Raw genomic sequence first — 17,629 nt, 5'->3', positions numbered from 1 at the left:
GTGCACACGGGGCATCAAGGCCCTAGTCAAGGTGAAGCGCCCGTACCCAGTCACTGTTCATGCTAGGACAGCGCCACAGGGTCAACAAAACTGTTGCCCGAACTCACCTCCTGTAATGCTGGCCTTGTGTGAAGGAATTGCGACACTTCCTTGCTAAACATTCAGAAGGACGATTCCTGGCCCTTGCCCAGGCTCTTTGCTTCAACACTGGGACCGCATGCGGAAATCAAGCGAGTGGCTCATCAACCTGACCCAGGCCCATTGCAGGCAGAAGACCACTACTTAGCGCAGCGATGTGACTCTGCGTGACCACTGCACATGGGTCCATTGCTGTGCTTAGCATTTGGAGGACCCGGGCTCGTTAGCGGCAGAGGACGGCTGCTTAAGTGCGGCAACGCGACTCTGCCAGGCTAACATCGCGAGAGCCAATAGTTACCGTGTTCAAGTAGCCAGGAGAAGGCTTTGAGGACCACCATAGCGGTGAGCGGCAGTGTCCGGTTTCATTGTTGTCAGCCAGGCAAGAGAAGAGATTAGGCAGAAGCGCGCCCCCACCCCTTAAAGGGACAGGCTACAGCACCCGGCTTCAGAGCAAGAGTGGAGCCTGTGCCTTAAAGGTAAAGCATCATATTCCCAGGGGGGCCAGCAGAGGACAGCTGCAGATCGCAGCAACCTGACTTGGCTATCAAACATATGCACTACGCAAGGTGAGGCCAAGAGGGCAAGGCAGCAACTTTGAACCGCGCAAGCTAATTACAGTTAAAGTGAGAGCATCCCCTGCGCATTAGTCATGAAGTGCAATTGTAGGACTGAGGCTGTGGTGGTCAAAGGTGGGGTTTAGTTTTACGTGGCTCCCAGTTTAGGAGACTCGATCTGGTTATTTGCAGGCCATGTCACTGGGGTGGGTATTACCCAGCCGGGGCCCCTGGCCTGAAGCCAAACTAAGTGCCCATGGACTAAATTTTAACTGGACTCTGAGAGAGTGGCAAAGGGCAGGAGCGGGCAGACAAAAGAGAACCAAATCCCAGTAGGAGCTCCTGACCTGAAATAACAAGCGTGTGCAAGCCTCACGCTGAAAGTTAATAGAAAAAAAAACAGTTTGACGAGGAGAGGAGGAGGCAGCAGGGGGAGGGGAGAGAAGAGAGGGCCTGCGCCTGTTTCCCTTGCGGTAGCGAGCAGGAACCATCTGTTAATTACAAACAGATGGTTTCTAAGCTCGCTCCCACAAGGGAATCGCCAAATGTGCACGCATTGCCATTCAAAGCAATGCAATGCATGCACGTTTTTGCCTGAAAAACTGAATTGATTTCTAAAGGTCTCCTCCTAAGCAGCGCATGCGCACTGCGTAGGCGAGACCTAAAAAGGGTTTAACATCCAAACCCTGGATTCGAGGACGACAGTAGTTCCACTTGCGCACCACTGCCCTGATTGCCGTGGGTATCCATAAATGTAAACACTGATTCCAGTAATTCCCCTGTTGAATGGGGGTCCCTTGGGTGCCACACAGAATGCTGCGGAACTTCCACGTACAGGAATTACCAATGTCTGTGGTATCAGTACTTCTGTGCCTAACTAACGGCGCAGTATTCCGGGACTCCTCAGAATGGGGACCCAAGTGATGTCATTAAAGGGAAAGTCAGTTGACCCTTGGCAGAAGAGTAGCCACCCAAGTACATCCCCTGAAGGCAGCAGCAATAGCTCTGGGACATATGCCAAGCAATCCCAGCGGGTGAAACGTGTGTCCACAACTCAGAGAAAATACACTCTGCCCTTGCCCGACAGCGAGAAGAGATCAGCTTTCCCCCGGAGAATATGTTTCAGACAGCTTTAATTTAGAGACGGTGCTTAATCCGCAGCCCCAGACTAGCGGGTCGAAGATACAGCGCTGGCTGAAGGCGAGGAAGGAGGGACAGGTGTGGGTGCTGAAGTGAGGTGAAAGGTGTGGGTGTGGGCCTTCTCCCGTACAGCGAAGCCTGTGTACACAGTCCCAGCCGGTGAAACGTGTGCTCACAAACTGTAGGAAATGCACTCTACCCCTGCCCGAAAGTGAGGAGAGAGCCGCTTTCTCCCGGCTAATATGTTTGAGACAGCTTTTATTTAGAGGCGGCAATTAAATTTAAGCAAGCATTTGTAAATGCAATGTCTTAGATAAAGTGACGCAGGTCCTACCAGCTAAACATCCCCTCCAAGTTTTATGAAATGGACAGACAAGAAGGAACTGAAGCCATCTTGGTGTGTCTGACTGATTTGTAAAATGCGCTCTACTGGCTGCTAGTGTTACCCTGAAACCTGCTGCTGTCTCCTGAACCCCAGCTGCCTCCTTTGTGATCCACTGCTGCGGCCCCAATATATGGCATGAACAACACCAGGACTCACTAAACACACCGGCACGCACTGGAATGGTGGTGATATCAAGGCGCAGTGAGAAATCGCTTGGCAGGAATGAATATGTAGTACTATTCGTGCACTTAGTGCAGTTTAAAGGAAAAAAGAACTACATGTCCCAGAATTCAGTGAACAGTATTTTATTTCTGTGACTGATGAAAAGAGGAGGAGTTACAGGGAGACCAGGACAACGGGTATATCAATATGAATTTCATGGAATAAGCACACAGCCACGCAGGGGGAGGTGGGGGTGGGCATGTAGCACATGGAGGATGTAGGAGGCCTGGCAGGAGGGGTGGGCATGTAGCACATGGGAGAAGATGGGAGACCTGGCAGGAGGGGTGGGCATGTAGCACATGGGAGGAGGTGGGAGAACTGGCATGAGGGGTGGGCATGTAGCACATGGGAGGAGGTGGGAGACGTTGCTGGAGAGGGGTGGGCATGTTCCACATAGGAGGAGGTCGGAGACCTGGCAGGAGGGGTGGGCATGTAGCACATGGAATGAGGCGGGAGACGTTGCAGGACAGGGGTGGGCATGTAGCACATGGGAGGAGGTGGGAGACGTGGCAGGAGGTGGGTGGGCATGTAGCACATGCGAGGAGGTGGGAGATGTTGAAGGACAGGGGTGGGCATGTAGCACATGGGAGGAGGTGGGACACGTTGCAGGACAGGAGTGGGCACATAGCACATGGGAGGAGGTGGGAGACGTTGCAGGACAGCGGTGGGCATGCAGCATTTTGGAGGAGGTGGGAGACATGGCAGGAGAGGGGTGGGCATGCAGCACATGGGAGGAGGTGGGAGACTTGGCAGGAGGGGTGGGCATGTAGCACATGGGAGGAGGTGGGAGATGTGGCAGTAGAGGAGTGAGCATGTAGCACATGGGAGCAGGTGGGAGACGTGGCAGGAGAGGGAAGGGCATGTAGCACATGGGAGGAGGTGGAAGAACTGGAGGAAGGGTGGGCATGTAGCACATGGGAGGAGCTGGGAGACGTGGCAGGACAGGGGTGGGCATGTAGCACACAAGTGGAGGTGGGAGACCTGGTAGGAGATGGGTGGGCATGTAGCACATGGGAGGAGGTGGGAGAATACCAGGACAGGGGTGGGCATGCAGCACATGGGAGGAGGTGGTAGACCTGGCAGGTGGGGTGGGCATGTAGTACATGGTAGGAGGTGGGAGACATGGCAGGAGAAGGGTGGGCAGGTAGCACATGGTAGGAGGTGGGAGACCTGGCAGGAGGGGTGGGCATGTAGCACATGAGGGGAGGTGGGAGACGTGGCAGGACAGGAGTGGGCATGTAGCACAAGGGAGGAGGTGGCAGACATGGCAGGAGAGGGGTGGGCATGTAGCACATGGGAGGAGGTGGTAGACCTGGCAGGAGGGGTGGGCATGTAGCACATGGGAGGAGGTGGGAAATGTGGCAGGAGAGGGGTGGGCATGTAGCACATGGGAGGAGGTGGGAGATGTGGCAGGAGAGGGGTGGGCATGTAGCACATGAGAGGAGGTGGGAGACCTGGCAGGAGAGGGGTGGGCATGTAGCGCATGGGAGGAGGTGGTAGACCTGGCAGGAGAGGGGTGGGCATGTAGCATATGGGAGGAGGCGGGAGACATAGAAGGAGGGGGATGGGCATGTAGCACATGGGAGGAGGTGGGAGACATGGCAGGAGAGGAGTGAGCATGTAGCACATGGGAGCAAGTGGGAGACGTGGCAGGAGAGGGATGGGCATGTAGCACATGGGAGGAGGTGGAAGAACTGGAGGAAATGTGGGCATGTAGTACATGGGAGGAGGTGGGAGACGTTGCAGGACAGGGGTGAGCATGTAGCACATGGGAGGAGGTGGGAGACGTTGCAGGACAGGGGTGGGCATGTAGCACATGGTAGGAGGTGGGAGATGTTGAAGGACAGGGGTGGGCATGTAGCACATGGTAGGAGGTGGGAGATGTTGCAGGACAAGGGTGGACATGCAGCACATGGGAGGAGGTGGGAGACGTTGCAGGACAGGGGTGGGCATAAAGCACATGGGAGGAGGTGGGAGACGTTGTAGGCTTGGGGGCATGTAGCACATGGGAGGAGGTGGGAGATGTGGTAGGAGGGGAGAGAGGCCTGAGAGCAGGAAACAAAGAAATAAAATAGTGCCCCAAATGAGCGTACCTATACTGTAGTTGGTCCCTACTCCTGTGGGAGGAAACCAAAGACAAAAGGAGGGACAAGAGATAGGACTGACCACTAGCAAGCAAGTATTTTTAAAGGACACTGAAATCGACAATTGAAAGCAGTGGTTGGACTCTAAGCCCACATATAAGTACATATATAAGTATATACTAAAGTATACTCAAGAGGTCTCGAATGCTCGACCTAAAAAGCACAGAGACAGTGGCCTGAGATGGGCCTTTGCAAATGCTACCCAGTATTATTTTGATAAAAATGCAGAGGAGGATGTGGTGTGGGATATACATTGGTATGCTATAAAAGCTGTCCTTAGAGAACTCAATGTTGGCACCACTCAATTTTTCAGTATAATGCAAACAGAGAAACAAGACCTAGAGAAACAGGTACTAGAGTTAATGACAAAGCATAAAATTGGCTCTTCACATGAGACATGTAGCAAACTCAGAAAAGCTTTAGGTAAATTATAGAATTTGATGATGGAAGAAGAGGGTCATAAACCACAATATAAACAATGATATTACACGAGAGGTGTTAAAGTAGAAAAAATGTTCGAATCCAAAATCTGCAAGGCCCAGATTAGAAAACACACACAGCAAGTCTTCCTGAAATTGAAATTAAGCAGACAAATCACTCCATCAACAAAGAGTGGCCTAGGCCTCATCTCTGATGTCGGGGAAATTAAAAAAACGACTGAAGCTGGAGGAACTGAGTTTGAGGAGAGGTTGAAGGTCTCAACTGGTGTCATGGAGGCTTAGTGGTGAATAAAATTGCCCTATCACACAACAGACTATTTACTACGAATCCCCAGCATTGAGTAAATAAGATGAATAGGATATGTCTAAATTACCTTCACAAACTCCACTGTGGAATAATAAACCCAGGTTATACAGTTGGGGTCGTCACTGCCCGGACCCGACCTTTCAGGCACATTCCATCGATAGAGGTTCACTTCACCTGAAACAGGAATGAAAAGCTAGTGTGATAAGCTGAGAATGAGAAGAAAGCCAAAAAGATGTTGCATGCATTGAAATGCTTTTCAAAGTGACAGGAAGATTTTTCAATTTCTGATTTCTGGACAGCCTGTTATTTTATTTCACAGAAAACACATGGATACGTTGTCCATTTTTCGTCCATATAGATACATCAAAAAATGAGGCTGGCACTTCCCTTAACTGGGGCACAATTAACATAACACGTATTCATTACAAAGTTCTACTGAAAAGTGTAAAATCACACAGAAGATTGTAAAATTCAAATCAATCATTAAGTGTTTGCAGAAAAAAAACAGTTTGGTAATCCTTAATGTTTAACCGTTTGACTTTTAGATCCCAAATGCCAAATATATATTTGCTTTAAAAGCTTATGGCTTTATTTGTATTATTTCATTACTCACCGGGCTGTGTTATTGCCACTTTGGTTGGTTTTCCTGCATCAACTTCTTCCACACCGTGTGCATGGATTGAATATGGCTGCTTGGCTTTATTTTTAAAAACAATCAGTATTGACTCTCCGACCTCTGCTCTAATGATTGGTCCTGAAATAAATCATAAAATGCCCATCATTTTCAGTGCTAAATGTTGTTATTCACGCCTATGACAATGTTGGTTATCTTCATAAACCTTGCCAACAATCTCAATGAGAATAAAAGTCATGGCATATAAAAAAGATGAATACTTGTTCTTATAGGGTTGCAAGCATAAAACCTTAATTTGAGTTCAGATAGCTTGAGGTGCATATTGGGTATTTTACATTACAACCTCATTTGAGCAGGAAGTACATTTGTGAGGAAGGCTCTTTTAATAAAAGAGAATGAGGTTTCATATTTAGCTCGAAAATGCTACCTCTGGTATGTATTTCAACAGCGAGACTGGTGTAACTGCTACAAGGTACTGCACAATTGGTTGGCTTTCCTGTCACTCTCATTTGCCTGCTTCATATTCGTGTTTCAGCTTGGCTGTCTTGTGGTTGTCCCTCCCATGGAGCATTGCCTCTTTACCATTGCTTTGATTTGTTGACATCTTAATTTCCACTACTTGCAATCAAACACTACTTTTTCTTTTCTGTTAAGCACTCCGATAGAGTGCTTATGTTTTTAAACTGTCAAGCTTGTGTGCTTCTCTCCCTGTGCTCTCCATATTGCTCACAGTCACCCGCGTGCTTCTCCCTGCTCCCACCCTGTGGTTCTTCCGGTTGCAACCTGCACTCTCTGTGTTGCTTTACCATCCCTTCCGTAATCCCTTGTGTTGCTTTCTCGGCCCTCCCGCCCTCTCCGTTTTGCTTTGACTTTCCGTCTCTTGCTTCTGTTCCTAACTCCCTTGCTTTAAATTTAAAAAAATTAAATTGCTTTCCTTGTTTTATTTTCTCTTTAGTTACCAAGCCAACTCAGATCGATAACTAAAAAGAAAAAAAAACCCTGGTGTAATGTTGTAGGTGCATGCATGCGTGGTGTGTGCTTCTACAAACTGATGAAGCACTCGCGTACATGTTTTCTAATTAAATTTTTCAGCACGCTGCACAGCATCAGAATGCTGTGCAGCATGGCTAAACACCATTAGAAAAGCTGATAGGTCACAAAAGTGAGACCTATTGGCTTTGCCACTGCTTGTCTTCTTTACGTGAGGCCTAAGTGAAGAGACTGAAGTCCGAGATTGTAGCCTATGATTAATATCTTAAAAAACTGACTTTGACCTAAACTGGTCTTTCATTCATCACCTCATGAGCACCCACTTTTGGGGGAAGGGGGTGGGGGGCGCACAGAAATTATGCGAGAAACATCACAGAATTTTCTGGAACTAAAAATCTCAGTCATGGTTTTAAGATGCAGTGTATTGAAGTCAGCATTACAGCTACATTGCCTAGAAATGTGTTACGTTCAGGGGGCTGAATTAATCTTCTACTTTGAGCATGAGTACTGATTTTTTTAGGTCGAGCCTATGGCAGCGCGCATGCGCTACATAGGAAATCGACCTCTTGGAATCCCTTCAGCTTTAGAAGAAGCTCGTGCCTGTGGTGCTCACATGCGATTGGCCTTTGCGTCTGGCTTTAGTACGCAATTGGCCAAAGGTGTGTGGATGTCCCAGCTTCTTGAGAAATGTTTTCTCCCAGAGCGTTTTGCTCTCGGGAGCCAGCAGCGGCACGCAGGGGCCATGTGTTTTGTCTCAGGTTTCCTTGCCGCTTTTATTAGAAGCACGTGCTCTCGCTCAGCAGATGGCTGGGCAGGGCATCTGTTCAGTATCGTGGTCGCTCTCCCTTTCACGGCCGCGTGGCCGCGCTTGTTGTAGGGTGCTGTGTTTAGTACCTTTACGAATGTCCCCTTGTTTTGTGTGAAATTTGCTGTTGCTTTTAACATGGTATTTTAAAAAGAAGTGCGATTTGGGTCGTTCGTAAAGTAGAGGACACAGTAAATTAGGAAGTTGCTCTTAATTTTATGGGAGCAGAATACATATGTTTATACTTTGTTGACATGCGCTAGCCGTTAACTAGAACTAAAGCAACATATTTTTATTTCCCATTTCCATGCTTACTGTTTTCATTATTTTGCTATGTAGCGTTGCCGCCACCGTCTGGTGCACTTGCGTTACTGCGACTCCACAACAGGACCGTTTTCCATGTGTAAAATATATGTTTTACTTCTTTAGATCAACAACGGCAGATTTGCAGGACAAGTTTGACTGCGGCAGTGGTCCCGGAATGGTGTCTGTTCACGTGCACACAGGTCAGCTACGGCCAGTAGCACACCGTGTCGCTGGAGGTGGATGGAAATTATGCCAGGTTAGTCCTGGACCGGGTTCACACTGCGTCGGGCACTGCTCCAGGAACTCAACGGACACTTAACCTAGACAACCATGTCTACTTGGGTGGCCACATCCGACATCAGGGCACGCGACATGGGCGGAGTCCACAAGTGAGCAACGGTTTCAGAGGGTGCATGGTTTCCATTATTCTCAACGGACTAGAGCTTCCTTTTGATAGAGCGCTTTCAGCACTCTATTTGTATGGGTGCATTATAGTCATGGTTGTCATGCACCTACGCACAAGTATATCGTTTGCAGTGTTTTATGATTATGAACATGTATTCAGCAGACTCATTTAAACATTGTAGTGCAATGCTATAATATGATAATATGATTATGTATGTATCTTCATGCCTGCATATACAGAGAGCAGGATGGATTATAATCATATAATGTAATCGTTTTTTTGTTTAAAGTTGCCCGACTTTCTATGCCCAAGACTGTACTTGTCTTTGCACCTCCTTGTCTTCTCGAGAAATAAATAATGAAATGCATGTTGTTTTCAAGAAATAGCAATGTTCTCATCCTACTGCAGGTATCGGAATGCCAACTCGTTATTTTCAGATTGTAGAAGATACAAGGAATGCTTTGAAGACAGTTGGAAGCGAGAAGGGAGGATATCTTTTGTGTCTGGCTGCTCTGGGAATCAAGGTCACCACACCGAACAAAGAAGCCTTAAGAGCGTGAACCTCCCCAGATAGAAAAAGTTGCAAAGGAAAGTTTTTCCAGCATGAACCAAAGAATCTCATTCTATATTGTATGATGCGCAGGGACAGAGACCCCAGACTTCTGCTAGCTTTCGGAGAGAAAGGAGCATCTTAGAACTCGCTCCTAGCCTTATGCACCTTAACCCATTTGACGTGAGTACTTCTCAGGAAGTCAACATGTGCTGACACCTTTGGGAATAGATGGAAGGGTATTAGATAGCATCTCCTGTTAGTATAGTGTAGGGACAGATTTGTTTTATTTCTAATGAAAAATGATTTAGACTCTGCTTCTATATTGAGCTGCATCCTTATCCTTGAATTCACTATTGTATTCCTGTTGTGCCGAATTACTTATATTCGTAGAATCGGCTCTGTATTGATTTTCCTATATTTCTATATGCTAATTTCACGATGTGTATACATCTTGTTATTCTTAGCCTTATAGTAAATTGACAAACCTTACAGTCGGAGTCTGTGGTACTTTCAGGTATGATATGGTCATTATGTTATGTAGTGTTTTTCCCCTACACCACTTTAGTAGGTAAATAAAAGATCCTGAGCGCTAATTGTAATGAGGAAGACAGGGGTACAATTTAGTGTAATCACTTTGAACAGCAAGTCCTGCAACTACGCGCACTTGGAGGAATCTGGCGATGTCTCACCGGGATGCTCCCTCTCTGCTCTGGAACTTTGCTCCAGTGGCCCCTGCCAGAACGGAGGCACATGCACTCCAACCGTCAGTGGAGGTAGGCCATCCTTTCATTTTTCAAGCATGTTATTCATTGCGTGAAAGTTACCCCCTGAAAAGTTTCAATCTGTATCATATATTGTGTCCAAAAGTGCGCTGCCAAATTGTAGTTTTTTATTCTACATAGACACTCCACTGTTAAGTTTACACCTTCTATAATGTAAGCTCAATTTGTCTCCTCAATTTGGCGTAAAACATTGGTTGATATCTGGAGACTTTGTCATCCCGACCTTAGAGAGTACAGTTTCTATTCACCTCCCCATCACTCTCAATCCCGTATTGATGACCTTTTCCTAAGTAAATCCCTGTCCCAACATGCCATTCACTGAAATTGGTTACATTTTAATATCGGACCACGCCCCGGTTTTTGTTGATATTGATTTGATACCCTTTTCCCCGCATCCTGGGTGATGGCGTTTTAACAATTCCCTATTACTCGACCCAAATTTTGGGCAGAAATGTAATTCCTTTGCCTTGAAATTTTTCGCCATCAACAACATCCCAGAGTCTCCTTTTGTGATGGTCTGGGATTCCTTTAAAGAAGCTGTCAGAGGTTTTATTATAAATTTTGTATCACAAAAGAAGAAATCTCTTGAAACTCAGTCCTCTCAGTTACTAACTAAAATTAAACAACTAGAATACAAGTATTATCATTCTAATAATGAATCTGCTTTGAAAAATCTTCTTGAAGCCAAAATTACTTTAATAAATTGTCCACTGATGCAGCCTCCAACTACCTCCTGAAAAGTAGTTCCCGTTATTATGGTGGTCAGAACAAGATGGGTAAGCTATTGGCCAATTATCTAAAAGTAAGAAAAGATAGAATCATTGCAAGGCCCTGCTGGCACCCCTATTTATAAAGATAAGGATATTTTAAATAAATGTGTTTCCTTTTATAAAAATCTTTACACTCCTGAATCTCCACCAGATAATTCTGACCTTCTTTCCTATTTTAGATATATTCCTTCTCCTCCATCTAATCACATTGATTTTGACTCTTTGGGAGCTGATATTTTCCTAGCAGATATGTCTCAGGCTGTTACGGTACTACGTCGTGGGAAGGCGCCTGGCCCGATGGATTTACCATTGAATTTTATTCTCATTTTGCAAATATCCTTCTTCCCAAGCTCTTATCTCTATTCCAATCCTTTGGGAATACTGGTGCCTCCAGAGGCACATTTCAAGAAGCAATGATCTGCTTAATTTCCAAAGATGACAAAGATCATTCTCTTTGCAAGAATTATCGGCCTATTTCGTTAGTCAACACAGATTACAAAATCTTTGCTAAGATTCTGGCACTCCGTATTGATCCTCTTTTACCTTATCTCATTGGTCCCGAACAAGCAGGTTTTGTTAAAGGATGACTTGCATCTGACAATTCTCGAGTCTTTTTTAATATCCTAAGTAAAGCTTCTTCCCCAATTGCAGCGATTACCCTAGATGCTGAGAAAGCATTCAACAGGATTGGTTGGGACTTTATGTTTCAAGCTCTGAAATAGACTGGTTTTCCTTCTAAACTGATTTCTTTAATTTCTCTATTATATTCAGACCCGCACGCTTCAATATTTGCCAATGGCAAGACTTCTGATTATTTCTCGTTACGTAGGGGGGTGAGACAAGGATGTCCTTTATCCCCTTTATTTTTTGTCATAGCCCTAGAACCTTTCTTAACTTAAATTAGACATGATGACCATATTACAGGATCTCATCAAATTAAGTTTTCAGTTTATGCTGATGATATTATTTTATATTGCTCTAATCCTGAAACTTCCCTCACTCCTTTCCTTCAGCAAATATCCTCGTTTTCTAAACTCTCGGGTTATCGTCTAAACACTGATAAATGCGAAATTTTGCCTTAAAATTTTGTTTGTCAAAAACATCTCTTTGATTCCTCTGGTTTTTCCTGGCAACCCCTTAAAATAAAATACCTTGGTTTATGGATCACACCTTTATTGTCCGACACCCTCAAAGTAAATTTTGATTACATTATTAAAACCTTAAGTGATATTATTAATTATTGGCATCCCCTTTTTCTCTCCTGGTGGGGTCGGTGAGACTCTATTAAGATTATGCTCTCCCCTTTAGTGCTATATATTATTTCTATGATTCATATACATATTATTTCAAAACAATTGATTCCACTTTGACGAAATGTTTATGGAAAGGTAAATCTTCGCGTGTTGCTTTATCTTCCCTCTAGAATGACAGACCTAACGGTGGCCTCAAATTCCCAACCATAAATCTTATCATTCTGTTTTCTCACTAAAGCAAGCTGCTAAGTGGATTTCTACGGATCTTCCCTTACATCCACTTCTCTGGCTACAATTAGAAAAATAACTTGTTGCTCCTTTTGACTTTCAGGAGATCATAACCTTTACTGACAATATTACTTATTTGCGCTACCCGATCATTTCTCACTCTCGTAGACTTTTATCTCCCCTTTTCTCTTCATCACATCCCTCCCTTAATTCCCTTCATAATCAGCCTATTTGGCATAATAAATCTATACGGATTCGTGATCACTCTATATACTGGAAAACGTGGCATTCTAGTGGCTTACGCTGGCTTTCTCAACTTATATCTGACAATAAACCCCTTACTTTTTCTGATCTTCTATCTAACTTTTCTTTACCGACATCCCCCAGATCGCAATATAATGTTCTTCAGCTCTCCCTCACGCAATTTCTTCAAAGTTTACCAGCATCTACTGACCTTCCTGTAACGTCTGAATCTTTACTCTCAATTCTAGAAGGTTCTTCTTTAGCATTCAACATTTACAAATCCTTACTATTCTCATCAGACAGGCTCAAATCAAAAACTGAGAGGATGTGGGAAAAAGATTTTTCTCAAGAATGGCCAATTACTACTTGGGATAAAATCTGGTCTAAGCCTCATAAGACCTCTCGAGCTGCAAATACCACACAAACCCTTTTTTCATCTACCATAGAATATTACTCTCCCCTATGTCCTTAGCCTCTTTTTCATCTGACTCATCCCCTACATGTTGGTCCTGTCCCTGCCCCGCCGCAGATTTAAAACATATGCTCTTTGAGTGCCCCTCCATTCATCATTTCTGGCAGTTAGTCTGGTCTCAAATTAAGCTAATTTTTTAAGGTCCAAATCCCTTTCTCCCTTGCAAATAAATCTTTAGGTACTCTCTCCCCTCAATGGCCTCAAACTCCATTAGGTTTTCAACTTTTAGACTTATTACTAACTATTGCTTTTCATTTAATAACTTCAAATTGGAAACAGGCTGATAAAGTCACCTTTAGAGCCTGGTGGAATGCTGTATGTTTTCATCATTGACTAGATATGAACTATGTTTCTCCTATATCTCTAGCAATTGAAAGATATCTTTTATGGCTCCCCTTAACAACTTATTTATCCCAAGCTGCCTCTTCCTTTGGAGCCTCTAAAAATGTATCTGATAAAGTACAAAAACCACCTTAAATTTCTCCCTTTGCCCCTTTAAGATCGTTGTTTAAATGGTTCTCGCTACTTACCATAGCATTTCTTTAATTTTTCATCTTATTGGTATGCTTACGATGTTATATTATCTGTACAACTTGTATGATATTTTAGATGCTTTATATTAATTACTTTTGTTCCCTCCCCCTTTGATCCCCCCTTCTTTTTTTCTTTTATTTCTATAATGTTTTGCCTCTTCTAATACATAGGTACAAAGTTGTATTTCTATATTTTCTTCTTATTTTCATTCATCACTTTATTGTTAAATAGGTTTGATATATCCATTTTATTGATGTTTTACTTCTTTTGTTATCTCTCAATAAATCAAACTTAAAAAAAAAAAAAGTTGGAGCCACCAGAAAGCTCTTTATAATAATATTTCAGCACCTCTTGGTTGAAATCTCATTAAAGTGGTGACCTGGCTGTGTGCAAACCTCTCAGCATTTGTCATGCTGATTGAAAGGAGAATGATTGAGGGTTGAAGGGCCCAGTTTACGGGATCAGAGATTGTTTGCTATGTCAGGCGATCAGTATTTTAAGGGAAATAGGTGATATGCCACTTGCTTCAAAATTGTGGCCATGGATTCAGAAGAAGGTGACATGTCACATTTTACTCCTGACCAATACATGAAACAAAAATAACTTGTTTTCTAGAGAGTGGTTCCCATCACATTTGTTTTGTAATAAATTACCTTTCAGCAGTCTCTGTGTGCTTACAAACCATTTCTTCTCATTTTACATTTGTTCCGTACAAGTGGATTCTTTGTATTATGCATCCCCAGTAGCCATTACGCCACATGTCATTATCATATGAAATCTCTTTATTGAGGTCATAACTGCACTTTCACAATAACTTTATTAATCTTCTTGTTTTCTCATATTTGCTTGAAAATGCACCATTTGCTCACTCTTTTTTCAAAGTTTTCTCGAAGGGGGGAGGGTGGATCCCCCACCCAACTCTCCAAATGGCAGTCAGACTTGCTCGCTACACTCATTTGCCACCGGGCACCCCCCCAGAACTTTTACTCCCCACCACTTTCAAATGTCACCAGCCCCCACTGGTATTGGGAAATGGTGAAGTGGAGCAGATAAATGGAGGTACCTGCAGGCGGAGAGAGAGAACGGTATTCGAGAAGAAAAGGATGATGTGTAAGATATGGAGATAGTAAGGATTTCAAAAAGATGTAGATAGAAAAGAGGACTAAGTGTCTAAGTGAGAGACTGCAGAGGAAAGGGGTCTGAAGATAAAAGGAGTTACTAAACACTTTGAAGACCACTAACTACCCTCTTCCACAGACCTTACTTTTTTTTTTATATATATCAGCCTCATAGTTTCAGAACTAAAACATCTTCAATTCCAATAATGAACATTAAAATCACTGTTATCCATTTAATTGATACTCCTAACAAACACTGGTAAAGCCAATAGGTCTAGCCTGTTTTAGGCCCATGCCTTTGTAATATGTCTGGATGCAATACAGAAAACACACAGCGTGGCACCCCAGTAATGGTGAGGGGACAAGCTGTGTTAAGTACCGGATTTTCGTTTTCATATTTAAAGTCACACCCTAATGACTTTTGGAAAGGATTCCTATTTACGCTTCTTTGGCCATGCCCCTTTAAGAGATGGCCCAACCTTTTAATTTGTCTTAAAGCACTGGTCATGGGGGAGGCTCCACACAGCTGGGTTTGACCCTGCCTGTGATTGAATATGGACCGCCGGAAGGTAAGCCTTATACATGCTACTAGTTTTGTTTAAAGTTTGTGAATGACAGGAGACAAATCTTGCTTTAAATGACAGAGGCAGGCAAACTGTGAATAGGAGGGATGAGGTGATATCCGAGTCCAAATAGCCAATACTCAGGTATTTATTGTGTGTTGTTTACACTCACATTTTCCCTCGAGCATTTGTCCAGGTGTCTCTATTTTTCCTATTTGAGAGGCTGTAAAGTCATTGATGTATTGCATCAAAGTTATTCTAACAGGTGGGATAGGAAAAGAGCTGTGATACAAGCTCATATGCATGCGTTTAAACTGACCCATGTGATGAGGGGACTCTCAGCCAATGCTGGTTTTTAACCCCAGAGTGCTAACCATACTGGGACTTGAACACTGGCTTGAAAATCGCCTTCATGACAAAGGACCAGTCGATGGTTGTGCTAGAAAGAGAGAGGTTATCACATAAGCAGGCATTGTTAGGCTTTGTGTGAGGCTATTACTATGAGCTTCAATCGATCAGTGGCCAGGAGATTCCAGAACTATGCTTAGCTGTGTTACAACATAGGTCAGAAAAAAATGGTTCATGACAGATTTTCCAGATAAGCACTGACAAGGCAAATGATGTTCTTTTACCACTAGTGTGTATAAATGTACCTCAATAGGATACCCTAAAAATATTGGCACCAATGTGGCAGCCCTGGAACTATATTACACAACTCCAGCCACAGTCCGTGCAGGTAACATTGGTGGGGCGGTGGGGCCGTGTATGGGGGGATTTCGAGGGACGATGCAGAGGGAAAATTAATGATGTATTTAATTTTCCCTTTGCATCGTCCCTCGAAATCCCCACTTACCTGGCCGCACCGCTCCACCGCTGTTACCTGCATGGACCGCGGCTGCACAACACTGTCCTAAGAAGACGATCAGGACTTATGCTTTTTCTCTAGGTCATGAGTGGCAAATTCTGCTCGTCCATGGCATTTTTGCATTGGTGAGCACAAAACACAAACTTCTAAGCCTGTCATTTCTGCATCTGTGGGCCAAATTTGCTGCAAGGGTAAATAATTAATGTTGTCATTGGGGTGCTGATGGAACCATTTTGGTTTGCTAATCCATTACATTAAATCAGTTGCCTCAAAATGAAGCATTTTACGCTGAATACCACTGATTTTGGGAACTCATACAACATGCTCACTTGCCTAGTGAATTTTCACTAGTCCCTGGTGCACATAGCCTTGTATGAAGTGCTCAGAGGCCTAGCATTGCCGTGTACAGAGGAAATAATTTAGAGGGAACATTGATGGTAACACATATAATCACAGGCATGCATAAATCATGTTTTAATACATCTACATACTACTACCACTGCTCCTGGTAGTCCTGTGTGTGCCATTTTTAAATTCAGGCCTACAAGCACCAGAATACCAAAAATTGTGGATTGGATGAAACACTTAAAAATAAAATAAATAAACTGAAGAGCTGCGATACATGTTTTCCAATTGTTTCTCTCCGTTGTTGAGAGGCCGATATTCAACAGAAAAAGAAAATGAAACCAATAGCAACAACAAAAATAATAAATGCATAGCCCCTTAACCAACATTTTACTCAATGGTCATAGACTACAATACACACAAATACACGTAGAAAGAATCACAGGTAGGAGTTTAAGAAAGTCATTCGCGAATATCAGCAGAAGAAACAGACCACGCTCCACCAAAACATAACAGCACTACAAGCCTAGTGCTAAGTACTGCGGAGACATCATTATTCCATCTTTTTAATACTGCTTGAGAGAGGTACCTGTGTTCTTCCAGGCTAATTGCAGATTTAATTGCAGCCACATACCACAGAATGTTTGCTAAATGATTTGACTGAACATTACAGCACTCAGAACTAAAAACAATAATTCAACCTGCCGTAAGCAGTCATTAACATCTTCCAAACGCTGCCTAATGTCTCTAATAAAAACCCCACTGCAGCCTGGATACAGGGCGATTAGGCAGTGAACAGAACACAGACTAATCAGAGACGAGTAGCATGCTACTCGCGGTCAAGCGCTTCAAAGCTTAGCCAAGAGCAGTAAACGCTATATTACTGCAACCACCATACAATACGATATAAAACAAGCATTTACAATGCAATGGTCTCGGCAATATTATAGGTAGAGCTATTGGTATTGCTCATTATTTTTTTATCATTTTTGTATCCCTAAATAAATGGCATTGTCATTTCTATTGGCATTAGTTGTTTTTTTGCATATGTGATACCTATTGCATTAGCAGAGAGAGAGTGAGGTAGTGAGATAGAGAGAGAGTGAGGTATTGAAATAGAGAGTGAGGTAGTGAGAGAGAGTGAGGTAGAGAGTGAGGTAGTGAAAGAGTGAGTTAGTGATTGAGGTATTTTCTGATGTAGTGAGATAGAAACAGTGAGTGATGTTGTGAGATAGAGAAAGATTGAGGTAGTGAAAGAGAGAGTGAGGTAGTGAGGGATGTTGTGAGGTATTAAGATAGAAACAGATAGTGATGTAGTGAGGTAGTGAAAGAGTGAGTGTAAGTGACTTAGTGTATTTGAGAGAGAGAGTGAGCTAGTGAGATAGAGAGAGTGAATTAGTGAGTTAGAAAGAGAGAGTGAAGTTGCGAGGTA

General features: G+C 43.7%; 1 protein-coding gene across 1 annotated transcript in view; it reads right to left on the bottom strand.

Moving 5' to 3' along the window:
- Window positions 1–17,629, bottom strand: part of HEPHL1 (hephaestin like 1) — a 384,637-nt gene that overhangs the window by 52,918 nt on the left and 314,090 nt on the right. The window contains exons 14-15 of the mRNA XM_085621400.1: window positions 5,944–6,084; window positions 5,398–5,504 (exon numbers count right to left, since the gene is read on the bottom strand). Coding sequence (XP_085477526.1) covers window positions 5,398–5,504; window positions 5,944–6,084 — 248 coding nt within the window. The remainder of the gene's footprint in view (window positions 1–5,397; window positions 5,505–5,943; window positions 6,085–17,629) is intronic.

The sequence above is a fragment of the Triturus cristatus genome, chromosome 8, assembly GCF_964204655.1.
Source record: "Triturus cristatus chromosome 8, aTriCri1.1, whole genome shotgun sequence".
Taxonomy (NCBI): Eukaryota; Metazoa; Chordata; class Amphibia; order Caudata; family Salamandridae; genus Triturus; species Triturus cristatus.
Note: the sequence above shows the minus strand (reverse complement) of the source record. Positions and strands in the feature narration are given on the sequence as shown.